The 26,004-nt window shown below is 38.5% G+C and overlaps 1 protein-coding gene and 1 long non-coding RNA gene across 3 annotated transcripts in view; both read right to left on the bottom strand.

The window, feature by feature from the left end:
• ACTR3 (actin related protein 3) overlaps positions 1-20,707 on the bottom strand; it is a 57,958-nt gene extending 37,251 nt beyond the window's left edge. The window contains exon 1 of the mRNA XM_038565017.1: positions 20,339-20,707. Within this exon, the coding sequence (XP_038420945.1) occupies positions 20,339-20,382 (44 nt within the window). The 5' untranslated portion in view covers positions 20,383-20,707. The remainder of the gene's footprint in view (positions 1-20,338) is intronic.
• A 214-nt stretch (positions 20,708-20,921) lies between these two features.
• LOC119864481 lies at positions 20,922-23,348 on the bottom strand. 2 transcript variants are annotated; one of them, XR_005374192.1, is made up of 3 exons: positions 22,796-23,348; positions 21,525-22,703; positions 20,922-21,173 (listed from the first exon to the last, which is right to left on the bottom strand). It is a non-coding gene; the product is annotated as an uncharacterized LOC119864481 (long non-coding RNA). The 2 variants fall into 2 exon arrangements; XR_005374191.1 differs by having other exon boundaries at positions 21,525-22,706.
• Between the last annotated feature and the right edge of the window lie 2,656 nt (positions 23,349-26,004).

The raw sequence follows: 26,004 nt of genomic DNA on the forward strand, positions 1-26,004 counted from the left end.
ATAATCTCTCGAAAAATTACTGCCTAACTCAGAAATCTTGAAATGAAGCTGTACTGCCTACAAGATTAAGTACAAACTTGTTCCCGTTTCTATAAAATGATTCGTTGTAATTCCTAAAGTCCCTTTCAGATAAAAAAAAAAAAACATATATATATATATATATATATATTATTCTGATGCCTTCAGCTGAATATTAAGGTTACTTCACAATAAGCCCCAATTAAAGTTTTTAAGTGTCTTCCATCACTTGCTTCCATGAACTCAGCTCAAAGCACTTTTATTACTCACTTTCCTCTAAATGACTTGCATTTTCCCCATCACATGTTATCTGTGCTTACATTGCACCCTCTCAAAAAGCTCTCACCACAACTTAGAGGACTCCTCCATGAAGTCCTTCCTGATCTTTTTAACTATTTGCCATTCAATAAACTCTATTTCAATAACCACTCTATACAAGCCTGTGGTTATTTTCATGCACATACACACCATCTCCCAAATATGGCAGTCAGATATTTGAAGTAGAAACCGTATTACAGTAGAAATTCCCTCAATGAAACTTCCATTTATCAAGTTCACCAGATTAATCAATACTCCATTCCTGATCAAAATCAAATTTCATAGGTAGAGTATATTCAGCAAACACTTCCAGAACAAACACCAAAATTAGAATCTAATGAATACAGAACAGTCATATATCAAAACAAATGAAAAAAACAAAAAAACAAAAAACAAATGTGCTTTCCCCAAAACACAAAAATAACTACCTAGAGTATATAGATTATATGAATATACCACAACATTTCATCATTTCTACTATAAATATAGTAGAAATAGCCAAACAATTTTCTAATTTTGGGAGGGAAACAGCCAAATATATTTACCAATGTTCTACTGCCCTGGATTTAAAATTTAATTAAGATTTGGAGCATTTAGGTGGCTCAGTCAGTTGAGCAGCTGCCTTCAGGTCGGGTCATGATCCCAAGGTACTGGGATTAAGTCCCACATGGGTGTGGGGGGTGTCCCTGCTTCGCAGGGAGCCAGCTTATCCCAATATCTATCTATCTATCTATCTATCTATCTATCTATCTATCTATATATATATCTGTCAAATACATAAAATCTTTAAAATTAAAAAGTTTTTTAAAAATAAAATTTAAATAAGATCTCAAAGAAACAAAATCATCTGGATACACTGGATACAAACTGCTAAACTGTAGTATTTGATGATTTTCCAATTTTAAGAACTATGAAGGGAAATGTCCCACTTTATTGACCCTTAAAAATGGTGGTTAGCCTCTAAAAATTAACTTGGCTCCTAGCTTGAACAGAAATGCTTGTGGTATAGAATACAATCTTAAAAAAAGAGAACGTCGTATCCTAAAATCTAGAAATGATTTCTTGAGTTGGATTGAACTAAAAAAAAGTCACATTTTCTCTAGTGGAGTGAGAACCAAATGATAATAAAGGATATGACTCTTCAAAATCATTCTCTTGGGGTGCCTGGGTGGCTCAGTCAGTTAAGGGCCCGACTCTTGGTTTCATCTCAGGTCATGATATTATGGTCAAGGGATCAAGTCCCACGCTGGGCTCTGTGTTCAGCAGGGAGTCTGCTTGAAGATTCTCTCTCCCTCTCTGCCCCCACCCTCACGTGTACATGCTCTCTCTCTAAAAATAAATAAATCTTTAAAACCACTCTCTTATACTATTAGCAAACTTTAAAAACTGTTTTTGAAAACTGAGCTTTGAAAATACTCAAAAAAATTAACAAAATCAAAGTTCAGAAAGTATATAGAAAAAAGTAACAAAAATTTTAGAAAATAAGGACTACAGAACTCTGAAACTTAAAAAAGATATTGTAATATTCATATAAAAAACATTTTAATGTTTCTATGTGAGTAGAGAAGTATTTAGATAGGGAAAGGAGAGATGAGAGATATAGAGTCTAGGAAGACCTAAAGAAACTATTGAGCTGAGTTATAGGAAGAGCTAAAACAGTACATTAAACGTACACAAAAAATGGTAATTCTGAAGAACATGTAAGAATAAACAGGGAAAGATTTGGGTATAGCTATAAGAAATTTGCTTTTATTAAACTTCACTTAAACTTTCTTTATATAAGAAAAACGACAAATGATTAAAGATACTAAGTACCAAATTTGTTTAAAACTTTCAAATTAAAGTTTTTCAAATATAAAGTAGCTTCCATTAACCTAATTCTGTCAGATTTTACACCTGAAATGGCTAATTTGATTAATACATTTTTATACTGCAGTCTCAAAATTCTTGATAGTTATCACAGAGAAGAAGCTGTACAAGTATATGAGAGAAGAGTTTCTCTCACTTTTTCTGACTTAACTCCTTTTTCTCAATTAGTTGGCATTTGATACCTTGAACTCTCTATAACTTAAGGATGTGTTCACTGTATTTAAACTAAAAGTTCTTTGTTTTCATTGACACACACAAATTCAGATTTTATAATAATGCAAATACATTTCAAATCAATCTAACTTTTTCATACTAAGACTTTCTTAAACTATACATACAAAACAAAACAAACAAACAAAAAAAAACATACATACAAGTTCCATTTCAGGAACTGAAATGAAAAAGTTCTTAAGATGGAGGTGACAGTTGTAATACAACGTGAATATAATTATGCCATTAAGCTGTATACCTAACAATGTTCTTATGTTGTGTATATTTTATCACAATTTTTTAAAAAACTAAACTGTAGCTACCTGGAAAAAATTCAACTGGGTATATATCATATATGGTAAAGTAATATAAATCTAAATGCATCAAAGATTAAAAAGGAAGAAATGTTAAACATAAACTTTAAAAGAAAATATAGGGTAATTTATTTATAACCCTGGAGTAGAAGAGGCTTTCTAATTATAATTTAAAATCCAGACATTAAACACTGAAGATATTTCAACTATGTAAAAATTAAAAACTTCTTCACAAAAGCATACCAAAGTAGCCAAAAGAAAAACAAACTGTCTTGTTCTCAAAGATAAAGAATTAGTCCCCCTAATATATATATATATATATATATATATATATGATACTCAAATGGCGATGATAAGGAGAAGAGGGAAATAAAGAGGAAAAGGAAGGAAGAAAAGGAAAAGACAAAAGACAGTAGCCATTTGAAGAAAGAAATAAAAATGGCTATAAATGAAAAGGTGCTTAACTTCTTGGGGTTACAAAAAATACAGATTAAAAGTACATGGAGGTAATATTCATAACGTTCACAGTTGGAATGCAAAATGATAGTTATTTTGGAAAACGCTCAAACATTAACTTACCATATGACCCAGCAATTCTACTTCTAGGTACATATCCAAAAATAAAAAAAATAGAAACATATGTCTACATAAAGATGTGTGCACATTTGTTCAAAACAGCATTATTCATAATGGCCCAAAACTGTGAGCAAAACATGTTCATCAACAAGAAAATAGATAAACAAGGGTGATATATTCACATAAACCAAAATTATTCCACACATGAAAAAATTTAAAATGTAAACCATTCTCCAAGGAAAAGTATTCAATAGAAGACAAAATGACCCAAATATTATAATTATCATAGAATGGAAAGCAGCTCTATCACAATGAAATAAAGAAAAGTGCACTTGTAATGACTAATAACATAATAAACATCACCAGAAACTCTAAAACTATATAAAGAACAAATGGAATTCTAAAACCAAACAATGGGGATCCCTGGGTGGCGCAGTGGTTTGGCGCCTGCCTTTGGCCCAGGGCGCGATTCTGGAGACCCAGGATCGAATCCCACATCGGGCTCCCGGTGCATGGAGCCTGCTTCTCCCTCTGCCTGTGTCTCTGCCTCTCTCTCTCTCTCTCTGTGACTATCATAAATAAATAAATAATTAAAAATAAATAAATAAATAAAACCAAACAATGCAATATTAGATATAAAAAAAATAAATGGATGAACTAAACAACATTACACAGGTAACAGCAGAAATACTCAGTGAACCTGAAGACAGATCAGCAGAAATTATCTAATCTGAAAAAAGAGGGAAAACAAAACCAAGAGACATGAAGAAAAACTTTATGTCAATCGTAAACAAATTTACATTTATATGTAAAATAAAAATAAAAATTATACATCAAGAACAATTCTATTGCACAATGCTAGAACATGAATACATTTTTTTCTTCTGGAAAGTGACAAAAGAAACAATAAATTGTGACTGTCTCCAGATAGCAAAATGAAGAAAAGGGAAAATTTTGTTTTCTAAATTTACACTATTTTGTCTTAAATGATCTAACCATACATGTTACTTTAGGTAAAAGAATTTTTGAATAACATTTGCCCATTATTAAAATTTTAATAAATAACACGGAAAAAATACTAATATAAACTTCCCAGCATGCCTATATCCCCTAGCCACCTAGTTGCCATCCCAAGAGTAAATCACTTACATATACCAGAGATAATTCATGCATCAACATACATATGTATTAGTCTGATTTAAAACATGTCACTGAGTTATCTGAGTAGTCGAATTATGAATCTACTTAACTTTATACTTCCCTATATTTAAAAAGAAAGTATCATTTTCTAAATAGTTTTTAGAAAGCCATCATAAAATGAAAAAGGCAAAGCTATCCTACCTAAGGTTTATGAAACTCATAAGCACAATACAGTATTTTGGAAAACTAAAGCAAAATTTTCCTTTGTGACCCAAGGCACCACTATACAGTACTAAACAGGGAGGAAAACCTTCCCTGCACAATGCAGCAATGAAAAAACTCTCCAATGCTGATTTTGGCCAGCAAGGATAGAAAGGGAATCAGAAATGGCATAGAGAAGGGAATATAGAAGAGAATTCAAAAAGCACTTTTGAAGTTATCAAAGACTTGGTGACTAAGAAGAATAGTAGTGGAAATATAATAAAGTTACAAGACAGTAATCACCTGCACTGGGAGAAATGAATGGCAAAAAACAAATGAGATTTATGTAAGAAATGGTTGGTCTATCATGGTCCTAACTGCCTCTAGGGTAGGCGAAAGCAGATTTAGGAATAGTTATCAGTAACACACTCTCACTCTTAAAAAGTAATGAAACAAATATGATAAAATGTTAGCAGGCAATAATTCTGATAAATTAGGACTATCTATTCTATGATTCATTTTACTTTTCTAAAAGGAAAGAATTCTTTTAAGGAAAGAATGTTTTCAAGTAGTAAAACCAGTTACGCTAGTTAAAAACATTAGCATCCCTTATGTTGAATATTATTTTTAACTCTGCTGGGTATTTTTTTAATTCTGCGAATTCAAGTTTTACTTATTAAAAGCATGTAGTTGGGCAGCCCCGGTGGCTCAGTGGTTTAGCGCCACCTGCAGCCGAGGGCCTGGTCCTGGAGTCCTGGGATCGAGTCCCATGTCAGGCTCTCTGCATGGAGCCTGCTTCTCCCTCTGCCTGTGTCTCTGCCTCTCTCTCTCTCTCTGTCTATTATGAATAAATAAAATAAAATTTAAAAAAATAAAAAATAAATGCATGTAGTTGATGGAGTACTTTTACTTAATATAATGGTTCATATTTCTTTTTCTTTTGAGGAACATCTCATAGCAAAAAGTTACTTGAGTATTCCCATACATTGATACTGAAACACTAAATAGGAACAAAATCTTAAAAAAAAAAATACAGTTCATAATGAACTGGAATAAAAAGCTACAAAAAAATCATTCTAGAAAAGAACAAACATATATTGAAGTTATTACAGTAAATACGGTTAATAACCCTACAGCCTATGTAAGGGATAAACAGCACTAGAATTTTAACTTTCCATATTTCTACAATCTTAAACTATGGTTTAATGAACATATAAGACCCTCAAACTTTAGGATGGAAAGAACCTTAATAATCTAGTCCAATCCATTTTTGAAAATTTCTTGGCATTCACAACTGCTAAAGCTTAAAGAATTCTACCTCAATATGACCAACTTCCACCTTTACTGTATCATCAAAGTATAGATTAAGCCTAATTATCAAATTTTAAATGGAAATGGAATTTGTAAACTTCCACTAGTTTACAAATGAATCCCACTGTTTAATAACTTCTACAACACCCCAATTTTCAGCTTAGGTAGTACAGTTTTCTTTGTACTTCTAGTGTTAGAAACTTTTAGAATAATACCGTGGCGAATTCACAGAGAATATTGGCTATAAAGATAATTAGCAATTATTTGAAGAGCATTTCCAATGCTCTTCTCGTTAAAGTCAGTGTTTAAAGTGACACAAAAAAATACTAAAACTGTTGTGTGGAAGAAACTGGACTCCTTTGTGTCAATAGAAATGACATTCTACCAGTCCTTTTAGGTCTAAATCTTAAAAGCTAACTCCTTTTCACTAATGGGGAAGAAAGAATATGGACCTTTAGGATCAAAAAGTCATGAGTGAAATATTTGTTCCACCATTTACTAAAAATGATCAGAGACTTCATTCCTAATTCATAAGGAATAAAACTGACTTCACAAGACTGTTACGAGGATTAAGAAAAGATAACAGTAGATGACACTAAGTATTCAGTAAACCCCTTCACCTGCAGGCCATTTGCCTTTATCCAGGAGCCAGCCTCCTTTTACTCCTCTACCCATCCCTATAATTATTCTTTCAAAGACTCAGGTTTTCCCGACCTCTTTGCTAGTACAGAAGTCTTACTATCCATCACCTGAAGATGTAGATTTCCATTTATATGAAATGACCACAACAGCCAAATCCATAAAGACAGGAAGTCAATTAGTAGCTCTCAGGGCTGAAGGCAGGGAGAATGGAGCACTGTTAGTGGGTATGAGATTCTTTTGGGGTTGATGAAAATATTCTACAGTTGCATGAACTTGCAAATTATACACTTTAAAAACGAAATTTTACCGTATGTGAATCATCTCAATAGACAGAATAAAACACGAAACTCAGACTTATACTGCCTAAGTTTAATTTTTATGAATCTCCTACTTAACGATCTACACAACGTACTGCTAATCAAATCAATTCTAAATGAGTGTTTCCCATCTAAAATCCTTCCAAAATAACGCAAGATATAAATAAATAAAATTAACTACCTGCTGTCCCACAGCTCCAATAGGGTCAATTCCAAGTAGGGCAATCTCCTAACTGGTAGCCTTCCTCAAATATTTTGAAATTCCTGCCTGACTTCCCTTCACCAATAAAATATTTATTGAGCATTATTAAATACTATGCATAAGGCCATAACTTGGAGAGAGAGTGAACAAAAAAGACATCTTGCCATCATAAAGCTTCCAATTTAGCTTCCGTTAACAAAGTTTCCCTTCTCTGCCATCTATCATATCCTACTTATGCTTTTCCAAGAGTCTGAACAAGTTCAGCTCCTTCATAAATCATCCTCCAAATACAACAGCCTTTATTTATCTCCCAAATTAAATACTAATATGCCATCTTTAGTTACTTCACATAGTTTCATCTCTGGAACTAAATTGTGAGCCTAAACAATAAAATATGCCATAGCTTTCTGTATATGCCATAGGATTCAGCATAGAACTGAGAATTCAAACAGTGAACTAAGTAGTTAATTACTTGCAGTACCTTTTTATAGTCATTTTAACTATAGCTGCCATTGTTACTGTATGTCAATTATTTTGCTATGTGCTTTATATTATCCCTAATTAACAAAACCATGCAAAACAGATGTTTACATTTTAGAAAACAGCACCTCACAGAAGAAACCACTGCAAAGAAATACTGAAGCTAGATATAAACTCAAGTTAATCTATCAGCTTGCAAAGTCAAGGTCTTTTGTACTTTACCGTCTCCTTTAAAAATAAGTAGGGTTTTTTTGTTTGTTTCTGTTTTTTTTTTTTTTTTTTTTTTTACAAAACAAGGTTTATTTAGAAGCAGGAGTGCTGTCCAGTATACAGTACAAACTCCGGGGATCAACAAGCCTGGGAACCGCGGTCCCCCCCAGGGAGGGTCTCCTTCGGGGTCAGAGCTGCCCTGGGAGAGCGGCGAGACCTGAGGTCGTCCCGGGGCGGCCCACCAGGGGGCAGACACGCTCCACCGCCTCGGAGGCCGGGGGCAGGGCCTGGGCAGGGGCAGGGCCTGGGCAGGGGCAGGGGCAGGGCCCGGGGCAGCCGGACATCAGACTCCAAGGGAATCCTGGTTTCTGGGAAGCTCTTTCTCTTCATGGTACTGGCTGGACTCGCCTACCATCCAGGTGCTCAGATCCAAGTCCAGCCCCGAGTCCAGTGGAATTTTCAACAAGGGATCCAAGTACCCGGGACCCGGCTGGCTTGTCCAGGAGCACCCCACCACCCCACCCCACCCCCGTTCCTTCCAGAATTCGGTCAAGGCCGCACAAGTCCATCCGTCTATACGTGTTCTCCAGGGCTCCGGGTGCGTGTCTGGGGGAAGCGGGCTGACCCTTTAACGGGAAACTACTACTTATTCCAAAACAAACCAGAGAAAAAACTAACAGTATAGTTTATCATGCTAGTTATGTGATCTGTGGCAAGTAATTTACACTGTGTCAGTTTCATTTATAAGAGACAATAACCTTACCCACCTCACACAATTTAGGTATCGAATGAACACATGTAAAGCAATTAGAACAGTGCCTGGCACACAGTATGCACTAGATAACTGTTGGTTATTATTTTTATCTCATAAATTACCATAATGAGGTCACCAAATATACTTCCTACTCTCAAAAACTTGGTTTATGATAGATTATGGCTTCATACTACCTACAACATAAATACCAAAGTAGTACAGAATTCAAGGACTTTCAGACCTCCATAATCCAGCTCCAACATATCTTTTTAATTCAACTCAAGAAGGATTTACTGAGCACCTATCATACATCAGACACTTTCACTACTTTTTTATACCATATCAAACATTTGACTACTTTTCTATACCATATTAAACATTACTATTTCCTTGTTCCATAAAAACCTAACATATCCAAATTTAACCTATACTTTTCCAACTCATTTTGTTTCCTCCCACTGTTCTCTGACCTGGTATACTAGTCTTATTTCTGCCTATTAATCCTTGAGTCATCCTTAAAGACCTAATTCAGTTATTATCTCTACCAGGAAGCCTTTTTTCATCATCCCAGGTGAAATTAAGTTTTCCTTCACCTATTGTTCCAAAAAGTTTCATTTATACCTGCCAGAGCATTTACCATATTGTTATTATTATGTACATGTGATCTTCCTAAAGGCAAGCAGCATTTCCTAATCACCCTTATGTTCCCCACAACAAAAGTATGCATTCCCACAGATACCTACTAGAGTTACTGAAAACCAATTTTTCCAACTACCAACAAAAGAGATGCAAAAGCTACTCCTTGCCTACTACCTTTTGGTTAATAACTAAATATAGACAGTCCATCACCTTCTGAAAAAGAGGGAAAAAATGAGTGCAGCTCAAATTCTGGTTTACTGTGAGAAAAAAAAAAGCTTAAAGAAATAGCCTATCGTATCACTGCATTTATCAAGTAGGTCCTACTTTCCAAATATTACATAATCCCAATATTACTAGACTGTTAATGCCTCTGTTCAAATGAAAAATCCCATACTATTCACACCATCATTAATTACTCCTTTAAAAAAATGTTCTTAATTCACACATTTAGATTGAACATTATGTGGAACTCACAGGGTTTTTGCACTTTTGGAAAAGAATGTGTTAATTCAAACAACTAGCTATTAAAGAAAGATCAAGCAGTTATCAAAACAAATTAAGGAATTAAAGGTGACATAAAGAAAAATGGGCAACATACTCGCCCACCTTCGTCCTTCTTCTGACAGTGGACATTCACTTTTTTTGCCAGATCAAATTCCCACTCCCACTCTGATGAAAATCTACCAAGGATTAAGTCTTTGCAGGACACAAAAACCTTACATCCCTTTATAGAAGGAGGGACCGGATACTGACACATTCTACTCCTGCCAACTCCTACATATGACATGATTTATATCTAACCAATCTGAGCTCAGGTCAGATTTTTGAATCCTGACTAACTACAAGACGAAGATATATTTTAGAACTCATATTGCTACCATCTAGTTGCAGCATCCTGCAGACTTCCTGCAACATGACTTTGAAAGCAGACTGTTGCTGCCTGGTCTCTCCTTTTCTCCGCTTTTCTGGTTTCTGGTTTCTCTGCTTTTTTCTGGAGCCTGGTTCTCCAGCCTTCCCATCAATTTTGTGATCACACCATATTCTTTTTTTTTTAAGATTTTATTTATTTATTCATGAGAGAGACAGAGAGAGAGAGGCAGAGACACAGGCAGAGGGAGAAGCAGGCTCCATGCAGGGAGCCTGACGTGGGACTCGATCCCAGGTCTCCAGGATCACACCCTGGGCTGCAGGCGGCGCTAAACCGCTGCACCACCCGGGCTGCCCCACACCATATTCTTTCAATGGTTCATATTAGTTATTTCTGTTGTTTGCATCCAAAATTTCTCACTTATATAACCACAAGATACATTTCTCTGGTTTCTACTTCTAATAGAATCTTCCTATCAATTTAAAATTGTTTCACTATGAAACAAAGTTTTGTTTTGCTTTTAAAATAACTTTCCTGACAAGGCAACCTGAAACAGGTAAAGCAGGCCCCTTTGAAATGCATTTTGGAAGCACTAAAATTCTCAACTAGTCTATTATCTGAATAACAATTTAATCAAGAAAAGAAAAAAAAAGGTCTCTTTGCTTTGCGACTTCCACCCTTTTTGATTAGTATGAAGCAAAATTTTAAATACTCTGAAACAGAAAACATGAGCTTCTAAAACTGTGTACTTTTTAGATAAAATGCATCAAAATTCATCCTATACTCTAGAGATAACAATCTGTTTAATACTATTTTAGAAAAAAAAAAACTACTTTCTGGTAACCCATGTGTTTGGGTTCTCTTAACTATTTTCTGACTCAAATACCAAATATTAAGTACTCAGCCTTAATAAAAATTTTTTTATATTCCATTTTCTAAGTTCAAATATTTCATTTCTGTGTCTTATGCAGGCATTAATGACAAGTAACTTTCATAATGCATCAATTATTCATCTTTAAACTGGAGCTTCAGAAATATGTATTATCTTTATTCTGAAGCTATTTGTAATTAAACATCATGTCCTTAATTAAGCTATCTTGAATTAGCCAGCAACTGACAGCTTTATCACGTTTGCTATAATGCCTATCCTTGCAATATTCAGTTAATAAATATTCTATAAAATAAATAATTCTATGTCGATTAACTTGCTTATGTTTGGAGTTAATCAAATCAATGAGTTGCTCACTAAGACCTCCCTATATATCTCATATTTGTAATAAAACTTAACATTTCTAATAAGATTTTTTTTAATGTTTAAATTTGAATACACTTCAAAAATTCAGTTAACCATTTAACCACTGATAGAGAATATCTCAACTGAGGGCAGTGTCACAGTGGTCTCTGGGATCAAACTGCCTAAGGGCTCAGATGCTAGCTCTACTACTTAACTGTAGCCACTATACTTGAGCAAGTTACTTAAGTTCTCTATACCTCAATCTTCTCGCCTTTATTTTCTTTTTGTAATTTTTTAATTGGAGTTCGATCTGCCAACATATAGTGTAACACTCAGTGCTCATCCCATCTTTAAAACAGTTATTGTATCACAGTACCTACACTTCATAGGGTTTCTGAAAGGGTTATAATTAATCATCTCAAAAACATACCTCCTTAAAGGGCTTTGAAAGGCTGATTTGTACACATTCCACATAATGTCTTTAACTGAAATTTTTTAAAAAAAGTATTTTTCTAAGATTTAAGTGCCTGAAACAATAAAAAAGCATATTTCCTTTAAAAAAAAAAAAAAGCATTCATTTTGGGGCATCTGAGTGGCTCAGTGGTTGAACATCTGCCTTTGGCTCAGGACATGATTTAGGGATCATGAGATCAAGTTCAGCATCAGGCTCCCTACAGGGAGCCTGTTTCTCCCTCTGCCTGTGTCTCCACTTCTCTCCCTGTCTCTCATATAGAAAATAAAATAAAAAGTATTCATTTTATGGAAATAGTTTCTGAACCTGTGTTAAAATGTTACGATGGGAAACAAAATTAGTTTTGCATCTGTGCCATCTAGCATACACTTTTATTACAACAAAAACTCTAAAAAAAAAAAAAAAAAAAAAAAAACACACTAAAGATTTCTGAAACATGTATTGCACCAGGCCTCAAACTACAAAAAATATGCTGTTATTTCAACTGGTAAGAAGAAACTTCAACTACTGTAAGTCATAAATGTGAACTCTTAAGAAAATGTAAGAGAATTCAACAATGCTATCAATTGATAACTAGGAACCTTGAAAAACATTTCTCAACTCTGGACCAGTCTCATTTATGAAGCATGAGTGAAGTTATTTCTCAAAGTGTTTTTCATCTCCATAAGTCTATGTGAGTTATTAGGCATTTCCCTTAATTCACTTAAGTTTCATATATATAGAGAGATATATAAATATACACACATATATATACACACACACACTTATGAATAGCATATATATATATATACACACACACACACATATATGCACTATTTTGGTGGTCTTGAAGTAACTAAACTTAAAAATGCTTAAAGAAAAACACACCATACTTAAATATACTAAGCTCTATGACTTTAAGTAAGCAAACAATTGAGTTTTATCATAGACCAATACTAAAAACATAGTTTATGATTTTATACAGTTTCAAAACCAACCCTAAACTATAAGGCATTTTGCACCCTAATTCCCTATTTGAGACTTTCATTGTCCTTGTAGCAACCCCTCATTCACACTAAGTACTGTAACTGAAAAAGTCTTAAAGATATCCTTCTCAAGGCAATTGCAGTTTCACAATGGGCAAGGCTTAAAGGAGAGAATATTTAAAGATGTAATGTTCAGCATCAGAACACAGATGAAGAAAATACTCTTGTGAGGTACGTTAGGGGTAGAAAAGAGTTAGGAAAATATGCCAGCCCACACAAATTCAAAGTTGTTCCTTTCCTGATTATAAGGAGTATGTAAGAGTGACTCGAGTTTAAAAGTCAATAGTTTGGAAAGGTTTTGAAAAAAATCTTGAAAGAAAAATTAGTAAAATTCCATGAAATGGTCCTTTGGAAAAAGGACATAATTTGTCTTTTTTTCTGGTATTAATCAATTATTGAGATATCTTTTATACATTGTATGATATAAAGGTCTACATAAAGATATAAAACCACCATCACACAAAGTAGTATTAGTCACTATCCTATTTTGGAGAACCAAATTTAAAACATCAATCCAATAACATCACCTTATCTTGTACTGTTACTTAATAATAAATGAATTTATAAGTGCCTGGTAAACTAAAAAGCATATTAATGTAGTGTTATTATTACTGAACTGCTTTGCTCTTGCCTCTTCTTTATGCCAGCGGCTATTATAGATGAGTCATGTCATTAAAGAGCCTACAAATGCCAACAGAATTACAGATAAATATCCAAATGCCTTTATTACAGGGGAATTTTGTTTCAGAAAACAAACTGCTAGAAGGTACATTTTAACCAATCCACAGTCCTGCTCCTACTCCCATTCAGCTGTTTCACTTGTTGAAGGTGGGGGAGCACAATGTATAAGGGAGACCACTGGAGGGAAATTTAGCCCTATGTTGAGCTGAAGTCTCCTCCTAAGGATTCTACCTCTTAAAAAGTGGGATGAAACAGAAGCCTGGCTGTCAGCACAGCTGATCATTCATCATTTCAAGCCTGCGCGCCCACTCATTCTTCTCATTATGATGCTCAAGAAGCTAGATTATATATTTAAGACTTGTAAAAGAAACATTAATATTCAATCTTTTTTTTCTTTTTATTTTATTAGTTTCAATTTGTAAACTGTAATGATGACTGCCACATCTCCACCTTCATTTCTGAAGTTCCTGTATCTTTAACTTCCTCTAGAATATTTCCAATTATGATCATCATCCAAATTCAATAACAAATTCAAATAATTATTTTACTTAGCTTCTTAAAACCAAACTCAAAATCTTAAAATCTTCACTGATGACTACAATCCACCCCAATCAATTGTCAAGCCCTAGCTATACCTCCATCTCTCAAATAAGCAAAAACATTTGGACTGTGCAAAGAACTGCATTAAGCCAAGCACTGAATAAGCATAAGACACCGTGTTCCTTTCCTTAAAAAATTTCAATTCAATAAAAGAGAGCTAACTGATAATGGTAATTATAACTATGATGTATCAAGTTCTTACTATGTGTCAACCACTGTGACTAACCATTTTCATGCATTATCTCAAAAACCAAACAAACAAACAAAAAAAAAAAATCCCACCCATAAGGTAGATACTATGATCCCAAATTACACATGGGAAAAATGTGACCTGCAGAGTTTGAAGTGTACAAAGTCATACAGCTAGAAAAGCCTGAACACAAAAACAGCTATAACCACAAATAAAACAATACTACTGCAGAAGTACAAACAAAAAAGAGGCAACCTTTCCCAAATATATCTCTTCTGCTCTATTCCTACTGCCAATATCCTACTTCAGAATTTCTGCAAAGCTGATGCTGAGACGGCTGTTTAAAAATCATCTAGGAAGACCATTTAAATGAATATTCCTAGGCCCAATCCTTCAGATTCTGAGTCACTGGGTATGGGGTGTTTCCCAGGCAGTTTTTTTAAGCCATACCCCTAACTCTTGTTCCATCTTCATTTGCCAGCTCATTCAACAAAGACGTGAGTTCATATCATGTGTCAAGCCCCATAACTTCATCCCAAATACCTTCTCTACATCTGATCCAACTGCATTCCATTCTGCAAATATTCTAAAAGCCCTGACAACATTTAACTCCTCTTGCAAAGGATTTTTATTTCTTATCAAGTAAAATATTTTGAATCAAAGCTCTGCCGACACACAATGAATACCTGATACAGAAAGTGCACAATAAATGTTAGTTCCCCTTCACATTACATAATCAAGATTTGCATTATGTTATTATGTGGTCCTCAATTCAAAGGGAAGGAAGTGGTGCAACATATGCTAATAGGGCTAAACACAAGAAACAGCTACTCTCCCCTTTCTGCTGTATATGCTTTCCTTCCCCTGTATATCCAAATCCTTAAAAGGAGAGCACATATCCTACCTTCACTACAACTTCCTTGACTCTTCCTGACCACATTAATCTTACTATCTACAGAACAACTATTACTACCACAAAAGTAAATATTTTGGGGTGCCTGAGTGGCTCAGTCAGGCATCTGCCTTAGGCTCCCTCAGCAGGTAAACTCCTTCTCCCTCTCCTGATCCCCCTGCTTGTGTGCTCTCTCCCTCTCAGTCAAATAAACAAATAAAATCTTAAAAAAAAAAAAAAGTATCTTAAGATTTAAGTGCAGAATCTTACCATCCTAATTTTTAAAAATAATTTTTAGCTCTTATCTCATTAAGAGATAAGATTCTCGAGAGCATATTGTATTACATATTTTCATTATAATTCTGAGCGCGTCTAACCTGCTAAGTATATAGTTAGCTTTAAGCTGACTTGGCAAGTAATCAGCAAGTAATACCTACTTTTCTACCTTTGCAAGTAATCGTTAAGTAATATTCACTAATACTGCATTCTCCCTTTACAACATAAATGAACTATCTCTCAAAAAAAAAAATCTAAATGATTCAAAACTGTCAAAGGCTCATCCTCTGTGTAAGGAGATTATTTTATAGAGGAGGGTCTCTAACACATTTATTTGCTACAATATCTTGGGCAAGTAGTTTAATTTCTCTAAACCCTAAACTTTTCTGTTCATAAAAGAGGTAATTCTCAGGCTGATGTGAAAAGTAAATGAGATAATATAAAGCATATAGCACTGGGCCTGAACGTAATTCTTAATAAATATTAGCTTTTAGCATTTCCTGATAAACAAAACATAGAGAGTAAATTTTTTCTAGAAGTTCAATTTAAGCAAATTGACAAGGAAATAAGCTAGGAATTCACATATCCACTAAATACACACACACACACACGCACGCACACACACGGACACATACATATATACTTGATATATATAGATACATATCACGTAAAAAAGATATGCACAGGAATCATTTCTCTAATTCATTAAATCAAATGCTTAAGACTAGGATTTATAATATTTTAAGAAGAGAATTAACTTTGCTAATAAAAAGCAACATGCATAGTTCTGATAAGGGGCTCAGGAGTTTCCACAGTGTATTATAAAGAACACAGGGCTTCGACACAGAAAAGCTTAAGTCCAAATAGCAACTCTTATCACCATTAAAAAAAGTGTTTCTCTAATCCTGTTTCCTCACTTGTAAAATAAGGTAAAAATGACTGTCACAAAACTAAGTAACATACATAAAATCCTGGTCAGCAGGCCCTCCACTAGTGGAGCTTTCCATTCTGTGCTTAAAAATAAATTTCTGAACTGTGTTTTACAATTAGGCTGAAAGTTCATTAGATACTATATACACACACACACACACACACACACACACAACCCAAAGTCAGTATTTCAACACAAGATGTGCATGCAGGGAAAGAGACCAGTGGGAGAGGAGAGGAGGAAGATTGTATTTAAGTAAGAAACTGACTTCTCAACAGAAGACTGTTATACTTACTTCACACAGCATGTAAAACATGACCCATGAAGGAATAAGAATTTCAGTGTTTTTTGGTAATAACAAGATACTGTGAATGTTTCTGCTCTTGAAGATGGCTTGGAGAAATAGTGTTATTATCAAATATCATGTACAGAATTCATATAGGAAATATGAACTTCCCACTTATTTCCCCCCCACACACACTCAGTTCTTCCTCATTGGTTCTCAGGGAAGATTGGTTCCCAAATTATCTGCACTAATTGCTAGAATGTGGCCACAGTATGAATTATATAAACTCCTCATCCACTGACTCCAACAAAATACTTATGCTTACATTTTAAAATTACGCTAAGAAACTTGAGTCAGTTACGGAAATTCACTCTAAATCTGAGTATATCTAGACACCAACACACAGCTCTACAATAAGGTCATATTAACTTCTGCTATCATAATGGAAATAATTTACCAAAGCAGAACGGATCAGGTAGAAAAGACATAAAGGGGAAAAGGAAATGTCACAATGTAAAGTTCTGTAATCAAGCTGAGGCATTAAAAAAAAAAAAAAAAAAAGTGTGTAAGGAGTTAGTTCCTTCATTTGAACGTTGAAGAAATGAGTGAAAATATGCGAAAAATAATTTAGGATCTTCTAAAACTTTCCAAGTGTTACAATGTTATAAGAATGCTTTAAAAAAAAAAAAAAAAAGTTTCCCTCACCAAGGTAGCAGATTGGAGGTCTGTAATTTAGTTCTTAAGCAACCAGCTAGCTCTACAATGAGAATCTCTACCCAAATTTTTTTCTACAGTACTGTTCCAATGCAGACAAAAAGTGTGTAGATATGATATCAATGCGAAAAAAAAAAACAGTTATTTCTAAATTCTTATCAAAAGGAGTTATTTTCTTATACGATCTGAGCTTAGGTGATTATCTTATGTTGAGATAAAGGATCTTTGCTGCAGGATTTCTAACTTTAAGCCTGGGGATTAAGCTTCATGTTTCCTAAGGCTTACAGCTTTTCTTGTGGGAGAACACCAAGTTTCATAGCCGGCCACTTTTTCCTGTCATCTTTTTCCTAACTTATATAATGAAATGGAATGATCATCCAGATTCAGGTTATAACTCTTCATTTATATTAAGTGGGTAATTGTAATTACAGACCAAATAGATGAATGCATTCTCTAAAGCACAAAGGAACACACAAATTATAGGTGAACAATTTGCATCTGGGGACCACAGTACTCTGAAACATAAAACTCCCATGAAGGCCTTACTTAAATATGCTTATCGCAGGCCCAAGCTCAATGAGCCATCCTCTATGTGCTAATAAAGCTGCAGGTATAACTTTCCAGGAGTTGCATTAGATAGCCACCACAAAGGACCATGAAACCTTTAGAAGACCAAAATAAATGGAGCTCTGACAGATGGTAAAAAAGGTGGGAGACAATGGGGACTCCTAATCAGTTCCATTTAAACCATGAGTGCCCATTAAACCACCTCACCTTGTGAAGTAAAACTAATGCAATAAGGTAAAATATAGTAACGTAATAATTGAAATACTAAAACAAAAATAATCCTAAATGTAGACTGAAGCCCTTGGGGACCTCCCGGACACTCAGCCTGTCTTAAATTCAGGGTTGCCCTAGCAGGAGGAGGTCAGCTAAGGACAGTCAACCTCAATGATTAATACCCGAATACTAACTCAAAAATAACCAGAATTTATTTCAAAAGGGGAAAAATGGGGGAAAAGTAACATTCTAGTTACCATTAGCACTACAATTATCCACACTAATTTTATTAACCCAATAATTTCTAAAGCATAAAATATTAATTATATAACAGTATTTCTCACTTTAACAAAACACACTTGAGGGACACCTGGGTGGCTCAGTGGTTGAGCGCCTGCCTTCAGCGCAGGGCGTGATCCTGGGGTCCCAGATAGAGTCCCACGTCGGGCTCCCTGCATGGAGCATGCTTCTCCCTCTGCCTGTGTCTCTGCCTCTCTGTGTATCTCTTATGAATAAATAAATAAAATCTAAAAAAACAAAACAAAACACCCCACACTTGAAAATTCCTTCTCACTCAGGACAAATCTAATTTTAAAACTGACCCTAAGCATGAAACTACTCCTCAACTGGATCGGGGGGGGGGGGGGGGGGGGGGGGGGGGGACCTGAGTCAAGAAAATTAGGATTAAAAAAAACAATAAAAAAAATATATATATACAAAAAATAAAAATAAAAAAACAATAACTTTAATAAGCTGTCCATCAAAACAATACATTTAGAAGTTCCACGGCTAAAAGTAGGCTGGTATTTTCCAAAGGAGAATAGGAGAATGTTAATAAATCGGCTGTTTCCACATGCATGGCTGGGATTTTTGAAACTGTTACACTAACAAAGTCGTGAGTATGAAGATTAGAGCTTTAAAAAAAAAAATAGAGCCGTTTTACGGGGAGTAAATGGAAAGAGGGGCATACACAATCCTTGATGCAACGAAGGTCTGCTGGATGATAGAAGGCAGGGAGCAAGGGCTGACACTCTACCTCTCATAACCGACTCCCCCTCGGTGTATTATTTTGCGAATTAGGAATGAAACAATGTATCAGCACAGGACGGACACACACACCCTCCCAGCGCTGCAAGGGAAACAAGTCGTTCCACGTTAAAGTACAGACTATTTCCTATGAAAACAACAGTGTGCCAAAATCCCAAAACGCCTATTCATACACTTCAACGCCGTTCTACACGTCTACACGCGACCCTGCGCACTGGAACCCCCCGAAAAGCAAGCGCACCCCGCGGCCCCACAGCCTCCGAGGCCCCCCCACCCCCCCCACCCCCCCCCGGCGAGCGCGCGGCCTCAAGGACTTTCCTGGGGCTTCCCTTCTCCCCCCCTTCCCGGAAAACACTCGCACGTCTGTGTTCAAGTCCCTACAAACTGATGTCGAGGGCCCGTAATTCAATCCATTTCAAATATGCTCAATCCTAAAAGTTCTAATACGAGGTGTTCAGGTTGGAAATGAAAAACTACCTTATAAGGGTATAAAGGGCTGAAAGCAGGAAGCGGCTTTGAGAAAACTAAGGAAGTTGCGGCGCGCTTGCTCACTAGGGGACTTTTTTTTTTTTTCCTTTTTTTTTTTTTTTTTTTTTTCTGTCCGAGGCAAGACGAGTTAACACATGACATCCTTCTCTCTCAAATTAAAATGTGCCCGTGGCTCACCGGTGCGAGCGCAGGAGGCGGGGAAGCCCGGGGGTCGGACGAGGGGCGCGCGGCCCGCCCGGTGGAAGCCGCGGCCCCGGCTCGCAGGTTCGGCGCCCGGGCGCCCCCTTCCCCGCCCTCGGCCCGAGCCGCGCGGGGTCCCCGCGACCCGGAGCACCCGCCCGGCGTCCCCCGCCCGTCCGCTCGGCCCCGGCGCGCCGGCAGCAGGAGGAGCCGAGGGGCCGGAGGCTGAGCGCCGGGCCCCGCAGCGCCCACCCGCCCGCGGCTCCGGGGGCACCTCCGGGGGGACCCCGCCGGGACCCCCGCCCCCGCCCCCGCCCCCGCGGGTGACGCCCGGCCGCACCGCGGCCCCGGCCCCGCGCCCCACCCCCGGCAGCCCGACGCCCGGCGGCCGCACCCCGCCGCGGCGCATCCCCGCGCCCGCACCCTCGCCGCCATCTTCCCAGCTCCGCCTCAGTTTCCCCACCCTCCTTACCCCGTGCCACAGTCCACCACACAGGCCGGCAGCCGTCCCGCCATCTTCCTCCTCGCCTGCCGCCGCCGCCGCCGCCGCCGCCGTCTGCTCCGTGCGGATTGGGGCCGGAGCTATCTGACCATCCACAGCCGGGCCGGCCTCTCCGTCCGGGGGGAGCCGGGAAGCCGAGGCAGCAGCGAGCAAGCAGCAGGCTCGGCCAGCGGCTACCACTTCCGCAACCCGGGCGGGCAGGCAGTCCCCGCCCTGCCCCGCCGCGGCCTCCTCCCCCTCTCTCTCCCCTCCTCCTCCCTCCGGCCCCCACCCTACAACTTCTTCCCCCCGCGCCGCCTGGCCCCGGGAAGCCAAGATGGCCGCCGGCGCCGCCGCCCCGGCCAGGCCAGGCCCAGGCCGCCCGCGCTCCCCCTTCCGGCTCCGAGCGGGAGGGGCGAGGGAGCATGCGCAGTGACGTGGCCCCGCCGGCCGCGGCGCCCGTCCCGACGTGAGCGGAGTCCGCTCCGGGCTTTCCCGGACGGGAGGGGCGGGGCGGGGCGGGGCGAGCGCCCGGGGCTCCTGGAGCTGCGGGAGCGCCGCGGCGTCCGTGCCTCCTGCGCTCGCCGCCCGGCGCCTGCCCCCGCAGCCCCCCGCAGCCCCCCGCGTCTTCTCCGGGGCCCCGGGGAAGACTGGCCCAGTAGAAAACGTCCTGAGCGGCACGACACATTCTCGTCGCTTGGAGACGCTGCTTTTCTGGGTGGAGGAGCGCGCGGGCAGACGGAGGGCGAGCGGTCGGGAGGGTTGGGGCGAACAAAGGCTTGCAGCCGGCTGCTCCGCCTTCCTGCCGGTTTCTAGGCTTTTGCACCTGTGCGTGGGGACATTGTCTGGGTCGCAGACGCCCGGGGGCAGGCCTGTCCCCGCGAGGAACACACCCCCCCCGGGAGCACCTTCCACATCACGCACTCTGCGCGGATAGTCGGTTATTCGCCGCTTTCGAATGATGACAAAGATGCCCTCAGCAGTTTAAGATTCTGCTGTTTTGCCGGCAGGATTATGCCGATGATCAAGGAGCGAAAATAATGATAATAATAAGGGGGAAAAAGGTCACATACTGGACAGCCTAGAACAATGGTTTTCAAATTTAAGTGTGCATCAGAATTACCGAGAATGCTCGTTAAAACCTTGATTGCTAAAAACAAAACACACAAAAAAAAACCTTGATTGCTGGGCCGCATCCGCAGAGTTTTTGTGTAGGAGAAGGGCCTGGTAACTTGCATTTCCAAGACGTTCTCAGGTGATGGTCTGGGACCCCACCTGGGGAACCTAGAAGTTTAACAGCTTTCCACCAGGCTTGTCTTCTGATAAATCTTCCATTTGCTTATATGGCTGAAATAAAAATATTTTCCCTAAGAAAGGATGTCTTATGCACAATGGTAAGTTGTTAGACTGGGCAGTGGGATGGAAAGTGGGTTTTTCATCCGTTTGACATGTTAAGTATCGCTCACATCCTCCATTATGGCAGGGATCCTGCTGCCTCTGAATAGTCTTTGGGCACAAAATACAGAAGGTCCCTGCTCTCAAGAGTTCACAGTTTAATGGGAACATATAAATTGTGTTAAAAGCATTAGAAGAGAGCAACAGGCTACAAGATACAGAGATGAGGGTGGGAGAATGTGAGGGAAGTAGAATATAGGGAAGGCTTCTCGACAAAGTGACATTTTAAAGGTGAAGTAGAAGATAGGGGAAAGGGTGAGGAGGAAGGGGAGCCGTCCAGAAGGGGGAACAGCAAGGGTCAAGGGCCTGAGGTGGCAAAGAGCTTGGCCTCTTTCACAAATTCAAAGACCTAAACGGTCCAAGTGAAGTGAGCTAAGGAAAATGCAATGGGAGGTGGAGGCCGGGAGTTAAGGAAGAATCACACCACAAGGATTTGCAGACTTCTCCACCAATCTTAAAGTTTAGCCTAAAAGCAGCCTGGAAGGCATCAAAGAGATTTAAGCAAGGAAACGTGGCTGCTTTGTAGGGAATGGACCCCACAAAGTAAAGAGTGAAGTGAAAGGTCTGATAATACATTGTGTGCTATAATTCAGGGATAGAATTATGTGAGCAGTAACACCCAGATGGGATCAGACATGTGCAGAAGACCAACGTAGGGGAATCATCATGACCAACTAGTGCCCAGCAATCCACAGCTACTCCTAGAAAATAGATAAATAATCCTCCAGGGAAGCTTTTCTCAGCAATTGTCTTCCAAGGAGTCCAGCAGAAATGGTTCTCTGTTCAGATGCATAGTTGTCTTTTCTTCCCCCCATTTTAGAAGATCCTAAATGGGGATTCTTTGCTGCCTTTTCCAACATCAGATATTTAAGGTCATTTGGGAGAATAGATGCCTGAAGATCTGCTGTGACAGAACAGAGACATGTGGGTCAGTTGGGGTAAACAGTTTTTTTCAGCATTAACGGTAGTAAGTCAGGAGTGAAAGGTTCTTACCAAAGGGGTCCCAAGAACAGAGGTCGCTCAGGGAAACCCACACTGGTGGATCCTCAAGATGGGTGCTCACACACAGGCCTTGTGTGGGTTGTCACAGAAACAGTTACATCAAGGCTCGAAAACTGGAGCATTCACACGATCCAAGCAGGTGCCATTATGACTGAAGAGGACCATGACGAGGTGTGACAATAGGGAGACTCCACATCCACACCAAAGGCAGTAGAAAACTTACTATGCAGAGATGTAGACTCAGTATTGCCAGAGCGTCCCTTTGTTCCAGAAAAAATGGAAAATCTGGATTTTTATCTGTTGGTAACTAATTCTCTGCAGGCTCTTTCTGACCTGTGGGAAACCAGTTTTCAACTTTTGATTTGGGAAGCTGGTTAACATTTATATGTATGTTGCATTCAAATATGCAGCTCATGTCAGCGCTAGATACTGTATCTCATCCACATGAGGAGACCTTCTACAGTGGTCTCTTTCAAGTAGTCAAGTCAGCCTTTTATAAAGGAGGTGACCCTTAGAAATCTTTGGAAGCTTCTAACTCTCGTTGGAAGCATTATTTGCACTGGTGCCTCATAATTTGTCCACCCAAACACTTTGCTTGCTTAACACCCCTCCTACTTCCTACTTGCTAGTGCCAAAATTGGTCAAACTCTAGCGCTGCTGCGGTTCAGCCTTCCTCAGCGGCACCCAGCCCTCAGATGCAAGTCCAGCCAGAGCATGTCTGACCACTTTGCATAGGCACCCTTCCTCCTCCAAATACAGAGAAGCAGAGGAGGTCAGAGCTCAAAGAGCTCACAGAAATGATCTTGTTAGACATGAAAAAGGAAAGCAGTGGTGCGTGGGTGGAGTTTTCCCCATACCCATTCTCACCTAATAGCACCCTGATTTCCTTTTAGTTCAGATCAACCGGTGCGAGTCACTTTCTAAGCCTGGTCCCCAACATTTCAAGCATTTGTGAGTCTTGTAATATCCTTCCATGAAAGCCCCTTTTTGGTTAAATTGGTGGTAATTAGCTTTCATTACTTACATCAAATTTAAGAATACTAAGTAATAAACAAGCCCAGAGAATGTAAGTGACTTTCCTAGTATCTTAGAGAAAATAGGAAACAGGACCCAGACCAAAGCCCAGCTCTTTTCTGGGCTCATTAGTTGTAACACCACAGCGTTGTTTAATTTTGACTGATATACTAGCTACCAGCTACTATGAGGTTTCCTAGAATATTTGTGCTTTAAGGCCAATGTAGCAAATGTCTCTAGACCTTAAATGTCCAAAAAATTCACATATCACTCAATCTCCAATATTTTAAAATGGCAAATGTTATTATTATTTTTAAATCAACATAAGTACTTGCTGCAATAACTATTTGCAAATTAGCGGACCAATCAAATCAAATCCACAGAGAGTATTAAGGACAAATAATAGATAAATAGTCAAGATATCCATGCAGCCCAGTGGTCAGAGGCCCTACTCCAGGCAGCAAGTTAACTAAGTTAGTTAACTTAGTCAACTAACTTAGTGTGTAGAGTGAGACCTGAACGTAGAATCAAGAGACTTGAGGGGGGGCGGGGAACACCTGGGTAGTTCAGTTGGTTAAACATCTGACTCTTGGTTTTGGCTCAGGTCATGATCTCAGGGTCATGAGTTTAAGCCCCACATCAGGCTCAGCGCTCAACACTGCTTGAGATTCTCTCTCCCTCTCACTCTGCCCCTCTTGCTTATGCACTTGAGCGTGTACGCACTCTCTCTCTCTCTCAAATATATAAATAAAATCTTTTTTTAAAAAAGAGACTTGAGTGTGAATTCCTTAATCTATTTTAATCTAAATTTGCAGAAATAACTAACCTATGGGGTTGTTGTAAAGCTTGAATTTTAAGAAAACATATTATAAATTATAGAATGATCTTATGGACAGATCAAGATGACTGTGGTTTAATTATAAAGCAATGACTCTTTTACTTATTAAATAAACATACAGATTTAAATATCCAAAACTGTGTCCTCCTTATCACAGAAGTCTTGGGGCTTAATGCTACCACTGTGCAGAATATTTTTAGAAGATCTCCTATAGACTTGCCTTCAGAACCCATGGCACGTTCTTTTAAATATCTCCATTGGTAGCAAATCTTGGCCTTTTGTGAGTAGATTGATTTTTGGAATTGGTCAAAAGTCATTTTTTTCAGCACCAAGTCCAAAGAATAAGATGGCTGAACAACTAGAGCTATGGTTTTTAGTGAACAGCTTTGTGTGACTATAAAATAATAATACTGGTTTTCATAAGTGATTTATCACCTGCTGCTGCCCATGAACTTCTAAAAAGAAGTTCTGGAAAGATTTTACTCATTGGCCACATCCCTAGGATAAAAATAAATGTTATAGTTATTATATGTTTAATTTCAAATGAAAATATATTTCATATGGTAATAATATCTGTACAGTGTTTGAAATGAGGTGAGATTCTGTGGGATTTTTCACTATCCTGTCTCCCTCACTACTGCAAAAAGTGAACAATTTATTTAAAATATAAATTAATTTGAAAGAAGATGTGGGTTAGAATCCCTTGGCCACCCCCTACACACACATACCGTATTACACACAAACCAAGTTCCAAATGGACTACAAATCTTTAATATAGAGTAAAATCCATATTCCTCACTGGGGTTTGCTAAGCCCATTGTATTCTGGTGCCTGCCTCTCTTTCCAATTTCTCCTGTCCCTCATGAGTTAGCCACTTCAGCCTTCTTGGACTTCTTCATACACACCAAGGCCATTTCTACCTGCATCTTCTCCCTGGACTTCCCCTCTAATCATTAGTTATTTCAGAATCAATTTAAATCTCACTTGCTCAGGACAGCCTTTCCTGACCACCTATTCCAAGGGAGCCTGGCCCATTCCCCCATGTTACCATGTTTTAATTTCCTAGTGAAATGCCTTGTTTATATATTGGTTTATTTGCTTATTATCTATCTCTCCAATGGGAAAAACATGCCCACTAGAATTTGAAAAGGACTCAGCTCATAATAAGTGCACAACAAATATAAATGGAATTAATGAGTTGAATAACAAAAAAAAGACAGAATATATTAGAATAAAATTCAGGAAAATATTTGTATAATCTTAAAGTGGGGGAGAACTCCTTAAGTAGAGATCCATAACCATTAATTGAAATATTTGGTTACATAAACAATTGGATTTTCATTGGCTA

Source organism: Canis lupus, chromosome 19 (assembly GCF_011100685.1).
Source record: "Canis lupus familiaris isolate Mischka breed German Shepherd chromosome 19, alternate assembly UU_Cfam_GSD_1.0, whole genome shotgun sequence".
NCBI classification, from domain to species: Eukaryota; Metazoa; Chordata; class Mammalia; order Carnivora; family Canidae; genus Canis; species Canis lupus.